This window comes from Camelina sativa, chromosome 13, assembly GCF_000633955.1.
Source record: "Camelina sativa cultivar DH55 chromosome 13, Cs, whole genome shotgun sequence".
Classification (NCBI taxonomy): Eukaryota; Viridiplantae; Streptophyta; class Magnoliopsida; order Brassicales; family Brassicaceae; genus Camelina; species Camelina sativa.
The window spans coordinates 20,782,650-20,806,821 of NC_025697.1; the positions used below are offsets into that span (position 1 = coordinate 20,782,650).

A 24,172-nucleotide genomic window follows, 5' to 3' on the forward strand; every position below is an offset into this window, starting at 1 on the left:
AGGGATTCGCATCTTCTGCGTTTCAAACCTGTTTTTGAAAATAAAGCTCACTACCAAACATGATTCTTGAGTGTTTCTGTAAAGTAAACAAAGATAACAAATTTCCTAAGAAAAACCAAACAAAGAGTAGGGTAAGCAAATGAAAACCCTGTGGGTTGCCTACCATAAGCGCTTGTTTAGAGTCGCGAGCCTGATTGTTCTTGCTGCCTAAGCAGCTTGAGGCTCCTCCAGTTGAAGGGTAGCCTCTATTGGATCATGATCCGCAAGGTATGGCTTAAGACGTTGGCCATTAACAGTAAAGTCTTTTCCTTCTTGGTCCCAAAGCACAACGGCACCATAAGGCATGACCTCCTTGATTCGAAAAGGGGCAGACCAGCGAGAACGCAAATTCCCGGGAAAAATCTTCAGCCTTGAGTTGAAGAGAAGAACCAAATCATTTGCATCAAAGTTCCTGGGAATAATCTTTCTGTCGTGTAAGGCCTTGGTACGTTCCTTGTATATTTTGGCATTCTCATAAGCATCCATACGGATTTCATCAAGCTCATTCAGCTGAATAAGGAGTCTCTCTGCTGCCGTCTTGACGTTGAAGTTCATTTGCTTAGTCGCCCATAGGGAATTGTATTCGAACTCGACAGGTAAGTGACATGACTTCCCGTAAACCAGCTTGAAAGGGGTAGTCCCAATAGGCGTTTTATAAGCTGTCCGATGATATGCTCAAATTAAACCCTAGAGCTACACTCTCAAATTAAGAGGTCACTGTAATACTTAGGGGTCAAATTCCACAGAGACTCAAGATCAAACATAATAAATTATAGAGTTTTGTTAGTACGCTAAACAAGATGATTTAAATTAAAAAGGCAATGCAAAATATTAAATTAAACTGTTGTAAATTCAAAATATCAAAAAGCTAGGTCCAGGGAATTTCTCAGGAAATTATACAATATCAAATCAAGAAATTAATTAGCATTAAAGCAATTAAAATCAGATCTAGAACTCTAAACACTTGGTAAAATAAAGTTGTTCTCACTGCAAATATTATCTAAATTTAAAACCAGAAAATCCAAATCTCTTTGCAAAATACTAGGTTAAAAATCAGCTTTGAAAACACGTTTAGATTGTTCACAAAATTACTAAATCAAATCTCTTTGCAAGAAGTAATTTTGCTCATCAAAAGGTTTTTTCAGGAAAATCAATTATATTCTCATATCAATTTATTTCCCTAGGTTATTAATTCTAGATGGTCAATCAAGGATTAATATGAAGAACAACCTTTGATGAAGATCTAGAAAGATTAAGAATCCTAAATAAACAGATCTAATAATTCATAAAATCCCTATGAAAAACCCTGAACCTAACAAGCAAACTACTCAGACATAATCAATGAAGCACAAGACATCATTCTGAATAATATGCAATAGAAATTAAAAAAGTTAAAAGGGAGTTCAAGAATTCTTCTCTCAAAGCAGTTCAGATCTCTCCCAAAACTCTAAAAGTCTCATAGGGTTTCAGAAAATCAAACTTGCTAGAAAATAACTTAAGAGTTTCTAAAACCCAAAAACAATATATATATATATATATATATATGGTTTTTAACCATGATATTAGGAGTCTTTTATAGTCTTTTGATTTTTTTGTATGATGTTTTAGAGTCTTAACAGGTTTTCTAGGATTTTGGCATGAAAGGAGCAAAATTGAGCAATTAGAAGGGATTTTGGAGCAATTCAGCTAAGGAAGAGAACTTGGAGCCGAGGAAGGATGAGAGTGTCGATCGACACTGCCTTAGCATCGATTGACACCCCCGTTAGACGCAAGAAGACCCAAGTTTTGGAAGTTTTACAAATCTGCCCTAAAGTTTTCCTTATTTGCATCATTAGTCCCTGACGTGTTTTAGGACATATATATATATATATATATATGTATCTTTTTAAGACTCTAAAACATCATACAAAAAAAATCAAAAGACTATAAAAGACTTCTAATATCATGGTTAAAAACCATAAAAACCATGATATATCAACTCCCCCAGACTTAGCATTTGCTTGCCCTCAAGCAAAACAGAAACTTAGACCTGTGAAAGAGGTTTGAAAACACAGAAACTCATTTTCTCTCTAAGGTTACTGCCATGATCATCCAAACCATGATCCATATGCTTAGCAGACAAATCCAAATCGAACCACCATGTACTTCTTCGTTGACATTCGTAGCATCCCAAATTCAAACCAAATTCCACTACTTCCTCCATCAAGCCTTCATCTGTGAGTCTCATCAATTTGATCAATGTCAAGAACCTTCTAGACTCATTCTCGTACTATACCATAACAAGCAAGATATAACTTTTACAACATGTGGTATTCTTCCTCTCCCCAAGACTTATTATATTCTTATCCTCCTTTGAGCTTCGCTGTTTTTTTATCATATCTTTTTTTTCTGATTCAAAGGTGTAGGCGAATAATTTACCTACCCCTCGCTTCCAAGCTTTGTGTGATCATTTGACTAAAGATTAGAATAATGAGGTCACAGGTAATTTACCTACCTCTCTAAACTGATCAAAATTATCTCATCTTTTATGTTCTCATTTTTTTTTTTAAACAAAGCTCTCAGGAATAATCTCTTCAACTTAAATAAGGGAGAGGAGTACCATTCTATTTTGAAAATCTTACTTGTCAGGTATGAACAAGCAGTCAAGCTCTATGAACATCAATCTTCTTGATGAGGTAAAAAGAAAAGTGCAGCAGTTACCTCAGGCTTTTATGGATTCTGTTGGAAATTCGGATGTCTCTGGTTTGCTGGTCAGCCATTGGATTTTTCATTAGTCGGATTAGTGGATTCAATCTGAAGCATTAATCAACCAAGGCAATACACCTAAAAAGTAAAATCATAGTCCCCAACACAATTTCGAAAAATTTGACTCAATAAAAACAAAAATCGGTTTTGACACACTAAAAACAAAAACTATGTTAGTAGTTAGTACTAACCTCCCCCATACTTAAACGACACTGTCCCCAGTGTTTTCAAGTAAGAGGAAAGCTAAAAGAAACAAAAACGTATTGAAAATTGTAAGGAAAAGATGAACTGTTTTCGGGTTACCAGCTGGTGTCGACCGACACCATTTCAGTGTCGATCGACACTCATCACGAATGGTGTTTTGTTGGCCGAAACTCCTTGTTAGTTGCAGTGTTGTGTTGATGGATCAATCCTTGGATGATTATTCTGATAAGAAGCACTCAAACACAAGTTAAAAGCAACATGATAGTTCATGATTTCAAACAAAAACTGACTCAATGCAAAAAAAAAAATGACTCAAAAGGAAAAGAAAAACCTAGAAGTGGGTTGCCTACCATTTAGCGCTTGTTTTAAGTCATTAGCTTGACTTCGTTGAAGCTCAGGCATCGGGTGGAGCAGAACGTGGTAGAGAATGTCTCCCATAGCATGACCTCTTCATCCAAGGTTGTGTATAAGCAGTAGAAGAGTGAGATCTACCAAGGACATGAGGAACATGACCAGGGCGGGAGTTTGGGATGGGTTTGCTTCTTTTATGTCCTGCAAAGTCATCAACAGAAGAAACAAGCGCTCTACGATAATCTCATGGCTTGGTTAACTGCAAAACAGTTTTTGTACCTTTGAAACTCTTATTGATGATTTGAGGGGGTTTGGGTGAAGAAGATGCATACCTTTTCCTTACCTGAGGACTCTAGAATGTGGAGTAGGGAGGTTTCTCTTTGGGAACAGTTTTTTGACTTGGAGCATCAGTTGTGGACAAGTGCAGGCTCGACTGTGGAGGGGTGTCGACCGATGCTGATAGTGCGTCGATCGACACTAAGCCTGTTGCTCGTGTAGCAGAAACTTTTTCAACAGAAAAAGTTTGTCCATCAATAGTAGGAGCCTTCCTCAGCTTATCTATCTCAAAGTTCATACTCAAACCTCCCACATTCAGTGTTATGTGTCCCCTCTGCACATCTATGATGGCACCAGCTGTAGCCAAGAAAGATCTTCCTAAGATGAGAGGGTCTTTAGGCTCTTTGTCATATTCTAGCACCACAAAGTCAGTGGGAATCATGAAGTTTCCAACCTTAATTGGAATATCCTCTAAGACACCTTCAGGAATTCATTTGGATCTATCAGCTAAAATAAGAGCAATCTGAGTTGGCTTGAACTCTGTCATCCCAAGTTTCACAGCAACTGAATGTGGCATCAAGTTAATACTAGAGCCTAGATCACAAAGTGAGTATGCAAAGCTTCCAGGATCTGGTAACTTCTTAGCAGTCCTACACTGAATTGTTGCACTCACTCTCTCAGAGACTACCACTTCTGGCTTCCTCTCTTTTCTCCTTTGAACAGGCTGGTTCAACAGAATTGCACTGACATCTTTTGTAAGTAATGCTCCTTCCTCAGGGATCAAACCATTGGATACCATTCTCTTCACATACCGCTTAAGAGGTGGTGAAAGCTTAACCGCATCAATCAAAGGCATCTCAATCATTACCTTGTCCATCATTGCCTTGCATCTAGCTTCCTCAAGCTCCTGCTTGGACCTTCTTGGCTTAGGAAACGGGAACTTAGGCTTGTACACCCTCTCAACAGCTGCTGGAATCGGAGATTTTGTAGTTTCAGGTTCTGTCTGAGATGAGTGTCGACCGACACTGAGGTGGTGTCGATTGACACCATCGTCTGAAGTCAAATTCTCCGACTCGGGTTTGGCCGATTGCTCTCCTTTTTCTGCATATTCAATTTCTCCATCGTTTTCATCTCTCACTGATATGGCATTACAAGAATGTTTGGGGTTTGATTCAGTTCTTCCAAGAAGAAAACCCTCTTGCCTTTTAACAGACCCAGCAGTCTGCGCAACCTGATTTTCCAGCTTCTTGACATGAATGTTCAAAGCATCAATCCTCCCAGTAAGCTCATTATTGACATTATCAATCTTCCCATTGAATGTCACTGATAACTGTTCTTGATCTTGCAAAAGTTGCTCTAGCATAGCTTCCATTCTACTCTTAGAAGAAGTCTGTGGAGGAGGAGTTTGATAAGAAGAGTTCCCATAGGTTCTTGTGAAGGTGCTCCCTTGTTGCTGCTTCTGAAACTCAAGCTTAGGAGTGTAGCCTGAAGAATTCCCACTGTAAGGCTTGTTATCTTGTTGATTACCGAATCTCTGACCCTGATTTCCATAGACAAAGTTGACATCTGCTTCTTCATTCCCTGTCTCAGGTTGTGGCTCAAATGTCTCAACTTCAGCAGCAAAGTGAACAGACTTCTTACCCACAAGAAGATTGTTAACTGAATCCAGATTGGCATTAACAGAAGCAAGCTGGTTTGAATCAAATCCTCCATGCAATCTCTTCCTTTCAGTATCTGCTCTCTTAGTACTATTGCTAGAAGCCAAGTTTTCAATCAAAGCTTCAACATCTTCTGGAAATCTTGTCTTGAAATTCCCATGACTTGCAGTATCTAAAGCCAACTGATACTCCCAATCAATTCCTCTGAAAAAGATGCTTAGCAGTTGCACTCTTGAAAATCCATGGTGTGGACAGTCCCTCTGATAAGCCTTGAATCTCACCCAAGCTGCCTTGAAAGCTTCATCTGGTTTTTGCTTGAAGGAGGACAGCTTGACTCTCAGTTCATCTGACATGGCATCATCATAAAAGTAATTGAGAAAACCCACTTTCACTTGTTGCCAAGAGGTCAAAGATCTGGCTGGAAACTGTTTCAACCATTGGGATGCTTCTCCTGCAAGTGAATATGGGAAGAGCTTGCAATAGATGTAGTCTTCAGTCACTCCATTGGCTTTGATACTAGTCACCAAGTCTTCAAAGTGCTCAATGTGGTCCAGAGCCTTCTCATTTGGCAGGTTAGAGAAGGGTCTTCGTCCAACTAGCTGGAAGTAGGCAGGCTTCAGCTCAAAGTCATTCCTTGGGAATGGAGGTGGAACAATTGCAGAGCGGTTTTCATACTGCAATAGTTCTGATCAGATCCTGATTTTGATCCTGTCTTCGAACCGGGTTGTGGACATGGTTGGCAGCTCCATGTACTTCTCTTGGAGGTGGGTGGCGATCGATGCCCTCTGGTTGGCGTCGATCAATGCCCTCTGGTTGGCGTCGATCGATACCAAGGTTAACCTCCTCATCGGCACAGCTTTCTGGTTGACAACAGCTTGTGGGTTGACAACTGGCTCAACAATCACATTGCCCTCTGCATCAAGCTTTTGGCTCTGCTCATTGCGCAAGTGGCCCTCGTGATCCCTCAATGCACCATCCTCATCACGAACCAGAATGATTGTGTTAACCATCTTCAAGGATTGGCTGCTTTTCTGTTCTCACGCTCAATCCCAACTCTTGGTTTGAAAGATTCACAGTAGAACCAGTCTTATTGCTCCTTATGTGAGGCTTTGGAGGCATACACCTGAAACACCAAAGAGAAGAAAAACCAAAACGTGTCAGTAGAAAATAAAAAGAAAAATTTAGACGAAATTAAAAACTCAAATCTAATGGTAGATCAAAAAGTCCCCGACAAAGGCGCCAAAATTTGATATGCTCAACCCTAGAGCTACTCTCTCAAATTAAGAGGTCACTGTAATACTTAGGGGTCGAATTCCACAGAGACTCAAGATCAAACACAATAAATTATAGAGTTTTGTTATTACGCTAAACCAGATGATTTAAATTAAAAAGGCAATGCAAAATTTTAAATTAAACTGTTGCAAATTCAAAATATCAAAAAGCTAGGTCCAGAGAATTTCTTAGGAAATTATAAAATATCAAATCAAGAAATTAATTAGGATTCAAGCAATTAAAATCAGATCTAGAACTCTAAACACTTGGTACAATAAATCATTTCTCACTGCAAATATTATCTAAATTTAAAACCAGAAAATCCAAATCTCTTTGCAAAATTCTAGGTTAAAAATCAGCTTTGAAAACAGGTTTAGATTGTTCACAAAATTACTAAATCAATCTCTTTGCAAGAAGTAATTTTGCTCATCAAAAGGTTTTTGTCAAGAAAATCAATTATATTTTCATATCAATTTATTTCCCTAGGTTATTAATTCTAGATGGCCAATCAAAGATTAATATGAAGAACAACCTATGATGAAGATCTAGAAAAATTAAGAATCCTAAATAAACAGATCTAATCATTCATAAAATCCTTGTGAAAAAACCCTGAACCTAACAAGCAAACTACTCAGACATAATCAATGAAGCACAAGACATCATTATGAATAATATGCAATAGAAATTAAAAGAGTAAAAAGGGAGTTCAAGAATTCTTCTCTCAAAGCAGTTCAGATCTCTCTCCCAAAAGCTCTCAAAATCTCACAAGGTTTCAGAAAATTAAACTTGCTAGAAAATAACTTAAGGGTTTCTAAAACCCAAAAACAATATATATATGTCCTAAAACACGTCAAGGACTAATGATGCAAATAAGAAAAACTTTGAGGCAGATTTGTAAAACTTCCAAAACTTGGGTCTTCTTGCGGCTAACAGGGGTGTCGATCGATGCTAAGGCAGTATCGATCGACACTCTCATCCTTCATCGGCTCCAAGTTCTCTTCCTTAGCTAAATTGCTCCAAAATCCCTTCTAATTGCTCCATTTTGCTCATTTCATGCCAAAATCCTAGAAAATCTGTTAAGCCTCTAAAACATCCTACAAAACAAATCAAAAGACTATAAAAGACTCCTAATTAAAAACCATGATATATCATTTGATACGCCCGTAATGCATCATCTAGCTTCAATGACCAGTCCATCCTGGTCGAATTGACCGTCTTTTCTAGAATGCTTTTGATCTCCCGATTTGAAATCTCGACCTGCCCACTGGTTTGTGGATGATAAGGGGTGGCAACCTTGTGTGTCACGCCATGCTTCCTCAAAAGGTTCTCAAAGAGTTTGTTGATAAAGTGAGTTCCCCCATCGCTTATAACAACTCTAGGGACACCAAACCGTGGGAAATTATGTGCTTGAACATCTTGAGGACCCCTTACAATCATTGGTAGGACTTGCTGAAGCCTCAACCCATTTAGGAACGTAATCCACCGCCATAAGTATGTAGAGATTGCCGTAGGAAGGTGGGAAAGCCCCCATGAAGTCGATTCCCCAACAGTCAAATACCTCGATTTCCAAGATAAAATTTTGTGGCATCTTGTTCCGCTTACTTATGTTCCCTCGTCGTTGGCAAGAGTCACATTAGGAGACAAAAGCGTGTGCATCTCAGAATAGAGTGGGCCACCAGAGGCTGGCTTTGAGCACTTTTGTCGTGGTTTTGAATGTAGCGAAATGCCCTGCATAGTTGGAACCGTAATAGTGAAAAAGGATGCCTTGAACTTCTGATCCAGGAACACATCTTCTGTAGAGGCTGTCAGCGCAATGCTTGTAAAGATAAGGCTCATACCAGAAGTAGCATTGCACATATCGTAAAAACTTTTTCTTGGCGTATCCAGTGAAATTCGGAGGTTCTTCGGCAGCACACAAATAGTTTGCAATATCAGCATACCATGGGGCATCGCTACCTATTTGTTGAAGAACCTTGGCATCAACCTTCTCCTTATAACAGTCCATGAAAGCTGTGACCACATACACATTCTCCTCAGGTAATCGGTCATCTATGGGGATCTCTTCACCGATTCTCAGCCTAGAAAGGTGGTCTGCCACGCCGTTCTCTACTCCTTTCTCGTCCCTTATCTCAACATCGAATTCTTGCAAAAGCAGGATCCACCGTAACAATCTCGGTTTAGCATCTTTTTTTGTTAGCAAATAATGTAGTGCAGCGTGATCGGTGTGTACAATGACTTTAGAGCCTACCAAATAGGACCTGAATTTTTCAAACGCAAAAACGATGGCGAGAAGTTCTTTTTCTGTCGAAGCATACTTGATTTGTGCCCCATCGAGTGTCCTGCTAGCGTAGTAAACAACATGTACTTTACCATCCTTGCGCTGTTCTAAAACTGCTCCAACAGAAAAATCTCTTGCATCGTACATAACTTCGAATGGAAGGTTCCAATCGGGTGGTTGAACTATTGGAGCTGTTATCAGGGCCTGCTTTATTGTGAGGAAATCTTCCAAGCAATCTGCAGTAAAATCAAAGGAGATGTCCTTGCATAACACTTGGGTAAGTGGTCTAGCTATTTTAGAGAAATCCCTTATGAATCGTCGAAAATATCCGGCATGACCAAGGAAACTGTGTATATCTTTCACTGATTTAGGCGGTTGTAGACTGGACATCACCTCAATCTTGGCCTTGTCAACTTCTATCCCTTTCTCAGAAATTCGATGACCCCGGACAATCCCATCGGTGACCATGAAATGGCATTTCTCCCAATTCAGAACAAGGTGTTTGTCCACACAGCGCTGAAGAACCTTGCATAAGTTAGCCAAACACGAAGAGAAAGATGAGCCATACACCGAAAAATCATCCATAAAAACTTCCATGATATCCTCGATTAAGTCAGAAAAGATGGACATCATGCAATGCTGGAATCTGGTAGGAGCATTGCATAGTCCGAAGGGCATCCATCGATAGGCGAATGTGCCATAGGGACAGGTGAATGTTGTTTTCTCTTGATCATCTGGATGTATCGGAATTTGAAAGAAGCCAGAGTATCCATCCAGGAAGCAGTAATAAGGGTGGTTCGCCAGGCGCTCAAGCATTTGATCGATAAAAGGTAGGGGGAAATAATCCTTCCTAGTGGCGGCATTGAGCCCTCGGTAGTCGATGCACATTCTTTGGCCCTCCCTTGTTCTTCTAGGGATCAATTCATTCTTCTCATTCGCCACAACTTTCACTCCTCCTTTCTTTGGTACGACATGGATTAGACTCACCCAAGTGTTGTCAGAGATTGGAAAGAGAACTCTGGCACCTAAAAGTTTAAGGATCTCCTTCTTCACCACTTCCTTGAGGTTTGGATTCAGCCTTCTTTGATGTTTTATGGACGACGTAGAAGGGTCTTCAAGGTGAATTCGGTGGGAGCATGACTCCGATGATATACCTGAAATATCATTTAAAGAATAGCCCAAAGCTTTCCTATATTTTCTTAACTCGCTGAGCAAGAGTACGGTCTCAACATTATTCGGGTTAGAATTGATAATAACAGGATAGGTGGAGTTAGGTCCAAGATAAGCGTACCTCAGTCCTTTAGGGAGTGGTTTCAAGTCCAACTTTGGAGATTTGAGTTCGCTCCAATCCTCCTGGTTCTCCTTGGTCCCAGAGCAGGTTTCGGGAATGGTTGATCCATCGTCAGGAATGATCAATCCATCGCTTTTTTTGGTTATGTTCATAGGAGGAGCTGGATCGGTCAATTCAGTTTCTGGATCGGTCAGCCCAATTTGCAGATTAACATATAGAACTTCATGTCCCAGAATTTCTGCAGCATCGAGTGTCTTCGCCATCTTCAAAGTCTCCTCATAAAGGTATCCCAGCTCTGGTTCATCCTTCGTTAATGCTACGGCCAGGTGGTCTCTCGTACACACTTTGTCATAGATCTCGTCAACTATTTCTCCAATTGTGTCAACCCAGAAGGTTTGGCCATCGATTGTGGGTTTCTTAGCTACTTTCTCCAGGTTGAATCTCAAGACCAAATCATCCATGTGCAAATCAATTTTTCCCTCTTGTACGTTTATCATTGCACCAGCCGTGGCCAAGAAAGGTCTTCCAAGTAGAATGGGTTATTGGGATTCCTCGTCGAGTTTCAAGACAATGAAGTTAGTGGGTATGTAGCAGTTCCCAATTTGCACTAGTAGGTTCTGTAATATCCCTTCTGGACGTCGGGTAGAGCAATCTGCAAGGACTAAAGTGACTTGGGTCGGCTTGAAATGTATAGACCAAGTCGCGTTGCAATGCTGAGTGGCATCAGGCTCACACTTGCTCCTAAGTCGCAGAGGCACTTATTGAACTTGAGATCTCCTATTGTGCAAGGTAGAGTAAACGGCGGTCCTGGATCTCCACATTTTTCTGGCATTCGATTTTGGACCATTGAACTGCATTCTTTCTTGAGATACATTACTCCTTTTTCCAAACTAAGCTTACCGGTGAGGATTTCCTTCATGTACTTTTTGAGAGATTGAACCATCCTTACTACTTTGATGAAAGGGAGTCTGACCTGAAGCTCTCCTACAACTGATTTTAGCTTTTCATATTCTCGCTCCTGTATCTTGGACTTATGACGAGTAGGGAAAGGGAGTTTGGGTACATAAGGCGATTGGGGTCTGCAAGGTTGCACTCCCCCAGCAGTAGATGTACTAGAGATTTCAATGCCATCAGTAGCTTCGTTAGGAACCTTATAAGAATTGCTTTCCCAAATTTGTGTCTTGGATTGGCCGGTCTTGTTATTGGATCAGCCAGTCCCTTCTCTTTGATGTGGTTCTTTGAGTTCCCTGCCACTTAGAATGGTGATGACATTCACGAATTCTTTTGGATTAGCCTCATTTTTCCCTAGAAGTGTTCTTGTAGGTGCCTAGACTCTTGCTACAGACTGTGCCACTTGGTTCTCCAACACTCTTATGTGAGTGTTTAACGATTATATCCTCCCAAACAGCTCAGAATACATACTGTCGATCTTGACATTCACCTCAGTGGCGTTTTTCTTTTGATTTTCCATCAAAGCATGGATCATTTGTTCCAATTTGCTTTCTTGCGAGACTGCGGCCTGCGGTGGAGTTGCTTGATAAATGTACTACCCTTATATAGTCTAGAAATATATAGATTAATTTGATGCTCTATAAATGTTATTACAAAGTACTAATTTATATTTGCAATATAAAATCATGACAAAAAAGAGTAACATTATATACAAATTAAAGATTTATATAAAAATATTATGTTGCTCTTAACTTCCACTAATTAATTTTATACACATCATAAATCAAAAATTGAAAATTGAAGTTTCAAAAGATTCACAAAAACAAAAAAACACTCTCCTTCCACTGAGTAATAATATATTTTTTATAATAAAAACACTCAATAATATGTTATGCTCCAAAGATTTCTTTCGCTTCAGACAAAACAGTGGGCAATAGGTAGGGGTGTCAAACGGGCTAGGAAACCCGTAAACCCTAGCCTGGCCTGAAACCTGTAAAGCCCGCATATGTTCGAGCGCGGCCCAGCCCGGCCCGAATTATTTGTAAGCCTATATTTCAAAGTCCAAGCCCGGCCCTAACACGGCTTGTAACGCCCGCGAACCAAAACTCTGTGAAACGATTTGACCCGTTTTTTTTTTAAATAATAATAAGAAATTCACTACAACTAGTGGTCCCATACCCACTAGCCACCTAACCACAAACACAACCACAGCGGAACACAGATACCAATAATCAATAAATAATCCAATCATAATCCAATAACCAATATTAATTCCAAATCATAAATTAATGATCCAAACAGCATAAACCAGAGAACCAGCAATCCTAAACAACATTCTAGGACTCAACTCTAGCAACCTAACAGAAGCCAGACAACCAAGCGAACCACTAGAACATCCTCCTCTTCATTGCCTTGATTCCACGATCACACTTTGCCTTTACCTGCATCACAAACACAAATTGCAATGCATGAGTATTTCATAAACACTCAGTAAGGCAATCCTCCCATCTCTAACCATCAATAAACAATCAACAATCAACAATCAACAATAACAAACCGGGAATCAGCATCGACCGATACCAACATGCATCGACCGACACCAGTTGGGGATGCATCGACCGACGCAAAGGGTGCATCGACCGATGTAAGTCACACTTGCATCGACTAACACTCGCACTGCATCGACCGACACATGCTCGACATAACACGTAAACCCTAAAGTTTTATGCGCCGTCCTCGCACTTGCATCGACCGACGCAAGATATGCATCGACCGATGCAATGCCGAGCATCGTGTTTTCCCCAAAACTTCTCTCCGGATCTTCGTTCCTGCAACCACAAGACTCGATCCCAAGCCACAAGAAAGCTTCCTAACGACCAAAGTAATGTCCTAACAAGTCTAACAACACACAACAAGCATATTAGAGAGTTCTCTAGCTTAGGTAAGCCATGTTCATGCACTTACCTTTGCCAAGAAGATTCTGAACCTTAAACACGCAGGAAAACACTTCTAGAAGCCTCCTACAACGTCCTAAACCTCAGATCTAACCAGAAAAGCGTCCAAACCACAGAAAATCTCCAAGAACACCAAGAACACTCTTCCTCTCTTTTCTCTCTCTCACAAGCGGCCAAAACCAATAATGAGACAAAAGAGACGACTTAAGGGTTTTCCCCTTTTCCTTTGCCCGAAACGTAGCGTTTAACATAAACTCGTCCGCAAAAAACAATCTTGCACTCTGCGTTTTGGGGGTGGGTGTCAATCGACACCAAGGGTGGTGTCGGCCGACACCACTTATTTTTGGTTCGGCCAGATTGATTTAATCGTCGATTTGGTTGATTTGGTTTTGGGAAACCATTGAACCGGGTTACTTAAGTGGGATTTCAACGACATAAGGGTTGGGAGAGTATTTTGTGTCGCCGTTTGTTGTTTTTGAGAGAGAAAGAGGATAAAACAGTTTCTAAAGGTTCTTGTGAGGGTTTGGGAGATTTGAAGGTGTTTTTGGTGAGATCTTGCTGTGGGAGTGAAGATCCATGGCTAGGAACGTGTTAGAATGTTGCTGGGAGTGTAGGATTCGTTGTTGTTGGTCTAAATCTTCCTGCAAAGAGGTGAGTGCATGACCATGGCTAATCTAAGCCTTTGATTTCCTTGTTTTTGCTTGTTTGTTGTTGTTTTGTGTGTTTTCTTGCTGGCAATTGGTTGCTACAGGTTTCTAAGGATGTTTTCGGCTTGGGTTTTGAGTATTGGACGAGTTGGTGGAGTTTGGGAGCGAGATTCGACTCTCGACTTCGCAGCGGATCGCAGTTGCAGGTGGAGTGTCGATCGACACCACTTGGTGTCAGTCGACACCAGCGAATCAGGCATCGATCAACACTGTGGGGTAGTGTCGGCCGACACCAAGGCCAGTATCGTTCGACACTCGGCTGGTGTCGGTCGACACCTCCCTTCCAGCGAGATAATGTTTGTTTTCCTAGTTTGTATGTTTTGTGTGTTGTTTGTTTGGAACATTGGAATCATTGTCGCTTGTGTGTATAGCCCAGTAGATTGGAGGATTGCCTCACTGAGTGTTTATCAAATACTCATGCATCTCAATTTGTGTTTGTGGTGCTGGTAAAGGCAAAGTGTGATCGTGGAATCAAAGCAATGAAGAGTAGGATGTTCTAGGGACTCGATTGGTTGTTGTCTAGCATTGTTAGGTTGCTAGAGTTGGGTCTTTAGAACTTGATAGGTTGTCGGTTCCTTGTTTCCTGTTGTTTGACATTGGAATGGTTATGTTTGGATATTGGTTATTCTATTATTGAGTATTATTGGATATTGGTATATGTTATTCCGCTGTTGTTTGTGATTGTGGTTAGGTGGCTAGTTGGTATGGGACCACTAGTTGTAGTTTATTTAATATTATTATTATTTATTATAAAAAAACAAGGTCAGGTCGTTTCAGGGCTACAAGGTTTTTGGGGTTTTTTGGGCTTATTGATACGCCCAAATTCGAGGATCATTCAGCCGGATTAGAAAGGATAGAAACTCTCCAAGGTGCAAGGAGGGAGATTTGATGATATTCCCAACTCCAATCGCTACTAGATATGACACACTAGTCCAGCAAGCGGAGGTTGTTGCTTGGATATTACACAGCAAGAAACAAGAAAGTGTTGTAGACAAAGAACAAAGAGATAGACTCATAAAATGAAAAAGAAATTGATTGATGATTCTTAAATGAGATTACATGTGTTTATATAGGGATAAGAAACTTGGTAACAAGGCCAAGTATTAATTGTTCTTGAAACTAAAACACAATAAAGATAGATAGTTGAATGAAGACCCAACTCTTGAAGTTTTCCTTCCCAAGATATCCTTCCCAAGGTGAGTTGAACTCCATTTTCGTCACTCCTCTTTGACCACAAAATAAAGTGATTATTTTGGGCGTATCAAGAGGTATTAGAGCCACTCAACCAGTACTTGTCTGTTCATCATCTTATCTTCCATTTCTAAATACTTCTTCTTCTTTATATCTTTAATTTGGGCCATCTCCTTACCTAGGCCATCTCTATTACTAAAACAAACAAAAAAACAAAATAAAAAAAAATTGCATTTGGCTAGGTGGTGGAAGAGAAATCCTGCTGGCTGAGGAGAACCAGCCTTGGAGTGGTTAAAACAGATTTCACAAAATCCTCTTGTCTTTCTATCTTCCTTCTATCCTTGTTGCACTTTGCATCTTGTCGAGTTTCTATCATTTCTAATCCGGCTGAGTGATCCTCGAATTTGGGCGTATCACTTATCTTGCAGATCGATAATTCAAACTTAAAGAAACACTGTAAAACAAATCGATCAAAATTTTAATCACTCATCTATATTCACTACAACCAACTTAATTTAAAACAAAATGTTTAAAACAAAATAAAATTTTATATTTTAATCAAATAAAACAATATCTAATTTATATAAAATATCATAGATAAAAATTTTAAAATTATTAAGCAAGGTTATTATGTAAATATGAAAACTAGGATTAGAGTTTTAAACTTTATTTACATTAAATCATTAATAAAATATTGCAATGAAATAAAAATGTTAACAAAAAAGTACAAATACTAGAATTTACCCCGCGGTACACCGCGGAGATATATTTTTTTTAGTAAAGAAAAATGTAATTTGATTGGTAGATTAACTATATATATGACTAATGTTTTGCATATTTTAAATATATATACCTTATTATTTATACATTAAATAATTTATAATTTCTATGTTTGAAGTCTCTCGGTATACCCAGAGATATTTGTTTACATAATCGTAATTTAATTAATTTAATTGGATCGGACAAATATTCTAAGATTGATGTTGTTAGAAAAATAATAAATTAATATTTAACCCATTTTCTAGCATTTTATTAATAATATTTTAAATTTATACTAATGTTACTATAGCCCGTTTTGAAATATAACCCTATTTTATGAGATTTTTAACTTTTATAAGTCTAAACTTTCATAATATTTCAATTTTTATTAAGTTTAAACATAGAAATAACCATATTTAACTTTTTCAAAATGTTGTTAAAATATGAAAAAGGTAAACCAAGTGAAAGATAGAAAATATTATATGTGAATTCTGATAAAATAATATTACTGTAAAAATGATATAAATGTTAATTTTTTCTTTAAAAGAACATTATACCGATGGATTTCATAGAACTCAGTTTTAGATAATTCTTTTAAGGCTCATGACTTCCAATTAACCAATCTAATTTTTGTTTGACTCAAACTTTGAATCCAATCTGATATTGATGGTGTAGTATCATAATTGTAACTATTTTTTATTAAAAGTAAAAAGAGGACAAAAAAAATTCGATTGAAGAGAAGCGGATCTAATTAAACTTACCAAATTTTCATTGCTTTTTAAATATATATAAATTACCCTTTTAAGTGATAATTGTTTTTTCCTTGTTAGTACACTAATGGCATTTGATGAAAAAATTACAAAAGAATAATCAAGTAAATCTTGCAAGTGTTGTTTAGTTGATTAGTAGTAGTAAAGTAGAAACCATAACTTAATTATATTGATATGAGAAGCAAAACAATATACATTAGGATGAAAATGTAGTCATGGATTCATGTTTTAAAGCAAATGACTTACTTACAACGAAAAATAAACAACATCAAATGCAAGAGAAAAAGTTAAGAAAACATACCATCGTTTTCATCGATTTTGCTAAGATTTCTTTACTGGTTTTATGTAGTTTGGTGCATTTTCGTTTATTTACAATGATTATTTACAATGATTTAAAGATGATAGAATTAAGTGTGATATGAAACTCATAATAAATTGGTGAGCAAGCAAGAAATCTTAAAAATTTATGTAGATATATTTTAGGAATATGATGTCAAATGTAAAGATTGTATAAGTATAAACCAAAAATGATTTAGGAAATTAGAAATGAATTAGTAGAGATCTTTTAGGAATCATTGATTTTATAACTATATAATTTATCATTCGGTTTCAATTTTGCGATTTTATAGCTATATTTTAGGAAATTTTGTTTAATAATTTTGGTAAAACTAATTAGTTTCTATAAAAATATTTCGCATTTATATAATTAAACCGAAATGTATGGCATATGCTCTTATAAAAATTAAAACAAATTTATGTATAACAATTAGCTTCTATTAAAATAAAATTTTAACTAAATATTAAATGTTAATGGCATGCTTGTAAATAGGTTCCAACTCTAGGATTTATTTGCTAAATGTCTCCAAAAATGTATAGATAGATATTGAAAAATACTTAGGTTCACTCCTAGGGTGAACCTTCTTGTTCACTTCTTCCTTTTCAACCAATCAGAATCTTCTATTCATTATTTTAAAAAAATTCAAAATTAAATTAAAAAGCAAAACAGATTAAGGAAACAAATTCTGTATAATTTTTTTAAGGAAAGTTAAATATTGGCTTGGTTTAAATTTTACAATTAGAATGAATGATGTATCGGTTTAGATTTACAAATAAGGTGATTAGGGTTTAGATTTTACAGTTCAAACAAAATTATATGTCGGTTTGGGTTTACAAATGAAGTTGTAAGGGTTTAGATTTTACAATTAAAACGAAATTATATGTCGGTTTGGGTTTACAAATGAGATGGTTAGGGTTTAGATTTTACAATTAGAACGAAATTATATACCGGTTTGGGTTTACAAATGAGATGGTTAGGGTTTAGATTTTACAATTAAAACGAAATTATATGTCGGTTTGGGTTTACAAATGAGATGGTTAGAGTTTAGATTTTACAATTAGAATGAAATTATATATCGGTTTGGGTTTATAAATATGCGGTTTAATTTTTAAATTTATAATAATGTATACAGATTTTGTTTCCTTATTTTATATGGATGTGAATGAATAAATTCTTAAATGTATTATGACAAGTCAGATTCTTATTGGCTAAAATAAGGAGAAGTGAACAAAGGGGTTCACCTTAGGAGTAAACCCAAGAATTGTTCATAGATACTAGTTTTTGATATATTTCGATGAAAATTATATATGATTGATGACGGTAATAAAATATTATCTTATAAAAAAATTAAATTAGTATTAAGGAAAAAAATTAAATTTCAGATCTACACAATTTTTTAAAATATAAAAATCAGTTGTGTTATAAAATCAAATCTGATAAAAAAATCATGAATTTAACTCGACGTCGAGGCGAGGCGAATCAAACTGATGACCTCACATATTCTAAACCATTTCTTTGACCACCAGAAAAATGAAAGAATTTTATCATCATGAATTTACTTATATTTTCGTGTTTTTTATTCAATGTTTTCTTATTCTTCATATTCTTTCTTTTCATTTTCATTGTCAAATTTTGTGGCAATTGTCATCGTTACTTTTACGTCTGGTCTTCGTTATACTCTTTTTCTTCTTCTTCCTCGTCAACTTCTTCACATTCTTCCAATGAAAAACTTTTTTTTAGACTACCACACAACTTGTTAACCCATCAAACTCCAAGAATAAAATCATTTCCTTTCTCATAAAAATAAAAAATAAGATAAAAAAAATGAAAAATTAATGAAAGAATATCAACTCATCTATAAAACCATACACAAAAATATATTTTACAGCTCATAAGAAATAAAAAGCACAAACGTAGATAAATAAGATAATTTATGTATTACATGAATATTTATAATATTTAAACTTTTAAAAGGTTTCGAAATATAAAATTTGAACCTTTTAAAAAGTTTCAATATTTATAATATTTTAAACTTTTAAAATTAAAAAATTATAATATTTAAAAAAAATTTAAAAGCTAAGAACTTTTAAAAGTTTCAATATTTATAATATTTTAAACTTTTAAAATTAAAAAATTATAATATTTAAAAAAAATTTAAAAGCTAAGAACTTTTAAAAGTTTCAATATTTATAATATTTAATCTTTTAAAAATTTTAAATATTATAATATATTTTTTGAAAATTTTTAAAGTTTTAATTTGATCAAATAAAAAACCGGACCAAAACGAATAAAACTTTTAAACTTGGACGCTTGATAAATCAAGCTTTCCTGCTCATTCGTTGTTGGAAGCATATTAATCTTATTTATACTGGTTCTGAACAATTGTCTAAAACATTTCTAGCCGATGTGGGATATTGTACATAATTCTTTTATTTCCATAAATTTAAAATTTTTCCTTTTTCTAAAAATTCTGGAAATTTAAAAAATGTTAATGAATGACATGTCAAATCATGATAGGTTGTTTAAAATAATTCTTAATATATAAAATTCTGGAAATTTTTTAAAATGTTAATTAGTGAGGTGTCTAATCACTATTGGTAGTTTTAAAGCTTAGGTGGACGCCTTAAGGAGGTTATAGCTTCTACTTTTTATTAGTATAGATTTGTCAAAAAGCTGAGCCCGAAAGGCCCGAAAAACCTTATTGCCCAAACGGGTTGAGCCCGAAAAACTTTATAGCCCAAACAGGCTGAGCCCGAAAAACCTTATAGCCCAAACGGGCTGAGCAGAAAGACCCGATTTTTTCTGTACATATCTATTTAAGCCCGAATCTGGTATTTTCCAGGGTCCGGCCGGACCAGCCCGCGGGGTTTAGCCCTAATTAACATGCCTAGCGATAGGTAGTCTCTCCTCTTACGTATATGTGATCTTGGAAATATAGATTATTCATTTATAATGTATCTAAAACCCAATTTAACATTGAAGTCTACTAATTTTTTTTTTTTTTTTGATGTATCAATCTTTTAATTGCTATGAATGGCCACTTAAACGCTTCATAACATCAACAACTATTCAATTACAAATTTTGAAATGCAAAATTGGACGAATGTGAGAGATGACTCGAAAGACGTCAAAAATGTCATTGATATAGTTGGAGAAACATAAATTTCGGAGCGAATATTGTTGGAAATTTTTTAGTTTTATTTTGAAATTTTCTGATCGGAACAATGCTCGAGAAGTTTCCGGAAGAGTTTAAACCGGCGAGTTGGTGGCCTGAAAATAAACGTAACAGCCCTAAAACTGGTCTTGCGAATGGATGGAGTCAAGAGCTCGAGGCGGAGATGAGAGAAGTTGCTCATGTGGTGAAGAACAGAGACGCAGAAGAGTATGAGAGATTAGGTGACGTGGCGTTGAAGCTAAATCGGTTCTTGGCTATCTCTGGACCAGTTTTAACCGGAGTTTCGGCAGTGAGCTCTGTTTTTATCGGTCAAGATTCCGGTTTAGCTGGAATCGTGGCGATGACTTGTGCTTCTTTGGCTGCGGTTGTCAGCACTTTAGAGCATGGTGGTCAAGTGGGAATGGTGCTTGAAATGTATAGAAACTCAGCTGGATTCTTCTCTCTATTAGAAGAAACGATGAATTCGACAGAGAAGAAAGAGAACGGACAAGTGTACGAGACAAGAGTTGCGGTGAAGCTAGGGAGAAGCTTATCGGAACTAAGAGATCAAATCTTTCTCAAGTTAAGGCTAATGAATTTGCAAGCAAGCTTTTCTAGTTTTTCTATGTTAGAGAGAACTTTCTTCATTCTTTATTTGTATAGATGAATTCATTCATTCAATTCTTTGATTATGTTACAAACAAATTTATTTTACCATTTCAGTTTAAATTTCAAACATGAAACTATGTCCTAATCTTGAGCTTTAAGTTGTAGGGAGTGGGTATTTTAGCAAACCAAAATGATCAAACTCAATACGAGAAACGACACTGTAATTGACCCATTCTAATTTGGGGGTCAAAAATATTACAATAGAAGAACCGAATTTAGATCCATATATTAACTGAAATTCTTTATTACAACTTGTATAATTTGATGTATTTAAAAAAAAATATTATGTAGTTGAAGCACAAACCAATCCGAATCAATGTGAACTAGATCCGGTTATTATTCGGTAACAAAATTTCAGTACCGAAATAACCAAACTGAACCGAATTATCCGAGTAAACCACCCACAAACAAGTTCATAATAACAATGTTCCTTGTATCTTACACTATCCAACACTGCAGTTTCTGTTGCGAAATGTACATGTATATGAGGTCAGAAGAAAAAATGGAAGATTCACCGAGGATACAACACTGTAATCGTCCACTGAAAATGGATCTTTGTCTTTAAGGTTATTCATGGATATATCTGCTGGTTTCACTGAGAGAGGGAGAGTGACGAAAGCAGCTTCTGTAGGTTTAGGTATTGTCAAAGTACCGTCTCTTGCAAGCCAAACTATTACAGTGTTCATGGTTGGTCTCTTTGCTGCATTCTCGTGTACACACAACAAACCAATCTGAATCAACTTTATGATCTCGTTTTTCGGGTTTTCGTTTAAGTAAGGATCGATTATACTCTTAGGCTCTCCTTCGATCCATCTCTTCCAAGCCTGTATTAAAAGAAGATGTTATATATATGCAAGTTTCTGTATAGAAGTTCACAAAATAGATAAAATCTTATCTAGAAAAATGCTTACAAAAGCTGGAAGTCCCTCTGCTTCGAAGTTCTTGTTTCTTTCACCGCTTATCATCTCCAAAAGCATAACACCGAAGCTGTAAACATCAGATTTAGCTGAGAATTGTCCGTGTCTCACGTACTCCGGAGCCATATATCCGCTGCAAGAACGATAATCACATTAGTGGTGATTCTGGTTACAAGAGAATCTCTATATCTTGACTGCAGTATTGTGTAAAAAACAGAGGATTTATGCCTAAAACAGAGCATTTATGTCTGAAACAGAGAATACTTACTAGGTTCCAACTACTCTGCTTGTCTCTCCTCGAGTCTCATCCATGTTAAACAACCTCGCCATCCCAAAGTCTGCAACTTTAGGATTCATCTCAGCGTCTAAAAGGATATTACTCGCCTTCAAATCACGATGAATAATCCTTAGTTGAGAATCTTCATGGAGATAAAGAAGCCCTCTCGCAACACCTTCAATGATTCTGTTACCTTACATCCCATGTAAGAAGCCAACGTTTGTCCTCATCTACAGATTTTTGAAAGAAACGTTATTTCTTTTGACTGATAATATAGTATTGTGACGATAAATACATTACCATTGGTCATGTGAAGGCTTACCGAAGATGAAGTGATCAAGACTTGAATTAGGGACATGCTCGTAGACAAGAATCTCTTCATTTCCTTCATTACAGAAACCTAGAAGCTTAACTAGATTCCTATGTTGGAGTCTTGTCAAGAGTAATACTTCATTCTTAAATTCTAACTCTCCTTGTCCTGAACCTCTAGCTAATCTCTTTACCGCTATCTCTTGCCCGCTCGGTAATATCCCCTGTGACAGATGTATATCATTGAACCGTGTAAAGATTTTGATAAGATGCTTATAGTGAAATTTTTTACCTTATAGACAGATCCAAATCCACCTTGGCCAAGCTTATTTTCCGGAGAGAACTCATCGGTTGCAATTAAGATCATGCCAAGATCAAAACTTAACATAGATTGACCATCAGAATCAGAGTTCTCTGCATATACACAGTATAAAGCTATTCCTTAAGAAAAAATGCTCCAAAACTTTTCAACAGTTTACTTAAAAGTCCTGAAACTATACTCACTATTGATTTCAGCATAAATCTTCCTCCGCATCCGGCGATAAGCAAGCACGAAAGCAACAAACACGGAAAGATTAATGACCGTCGGAACAACAACAACCACAACGCTCCATGGTTGAAAAATGCTTCCTGAAAAACCCCCCCAAAAGGTTAAGTTTTATGTATAAAAAGTTAAAAACGAAGGAAACTAATCAGCTAAAGTACCTTTCTTAACCGGAGAGTCTTCTCGAGGTTGAGGAGGTCGAGGAGGCGCGGAAACTCTCTCTAGATTATCGAAAGCTCCTACGAAACGGTACAAATCCCATCGGAAATAACAACTAGGGCGTGAAACCGTTCCCCCTACTCTGTCTCGGTTATGTTCTTGATTATACCTAACATTCTCTCAAAGACAAAGATTACAGTCACTGGAAGATAAATCAGGTGTGCATTGCATCAACATATAAACCTCAGGAGTGTCTGTAAACTCTGCACTTGAGACTTCATAATACTTCAACACCGAGGACTCATCAGCCGTCGATGCAACCTCAACTGTTCGATTGGCCATGGCGGAAAACTCTAGTGAGGAACATTACCAACTTGCTCAAGCTTTAGCTCGCCAAATTTATGGACATTTGAGTAGCGTACTAGGCAAGAAACGTTTGCATCGTTTTCAGAATCCCAGTGGTATGCTTCTGTTTTGCCTTGGCATTGAGTTAAGAGATTCCTACTTACTCTATCTACGCAGCGACGACAAGCCTTTTCTTCGTAGTGTTTTCGACAAAGAGCAAGAGCGTAAACTCCACCTTGTGAAGCGTTGTAGAAACCGCGTTCTCTGATAACGTTTGAAGCAAGAGAAGGTAATAGACCTCGAGGTTTTCGCCATAGGTTGTGTTTAGAGAGAAGTTTTCATCGCCGCAGAGGAAGGTAGTGTGAACGCCACTGATGAGGATGTAGAAGAGAAGAAAACAAAGGAGGTGAAAAAGAAAGGATTTTTCCATCTATATAAACAATCAACGTTTGATTATTAAAACGTATAGTTTGGCTTTAAATAAACATCTTTTGATTTGTAAAATTTCTCTTGAGGATCAAACAAGAAGAGACTTTTCTATTATCATGTCGTTTTCACAAATGAAGAAACCCTGACTTTTTATGGTGTGACTGTGACCTAATAAGCAAAACAAAGACTTTTCTTTTCCTCAAATTACGCTTACGTAAACGATGCGTCGAACACTTCGTTGTTCTTATGCCTCAAGTGGACACAACGACGTCGTTTCCGGTTCCAAACAATATAGAAACGACAAGGGTATATGAATGGAGTCAAGGCGTACTACGGGTTTCATACATTTTCAAGGATCACAAGGACAATGAAAGTCAAATTCGAAGACCAAAAATGGTTTTACTACTTGTTAAATCCACATACAACCTATTTCGTTGCGTCGAAGACTGGAAGTCTACGGGGACGCAAATGCATTAAATATTCAATCATGAAAAAAAAAAAGAAATCTAATTACATGGTTTGAAAGAGTAAAACTTGTGAACTTTTGTTATTTAAAGATTTTTCTGAAAGTAAGTTAATAGTTTG

The 24,172-nt window shown here is 36.9% G+C and overlaps 1 protein-coding gene and 1 pseudogene across 1 annotated transcript; both read right to left on the minus strand.

The window, feature by feature from the left end:
• On the minus strand, positions 208-594 carry LOC109128399. Its single transcript, XM_019234613.1, has one exon. The coding sequence runs from the start codon at positions 592-594 to the stop codon at positions 208-210; it is 387 nt and encodes a 128-aa protein (XP_019090158.1).
• Positions 20,834-23,588, minus strand: LOC104737292 (annotated as a pseudogene).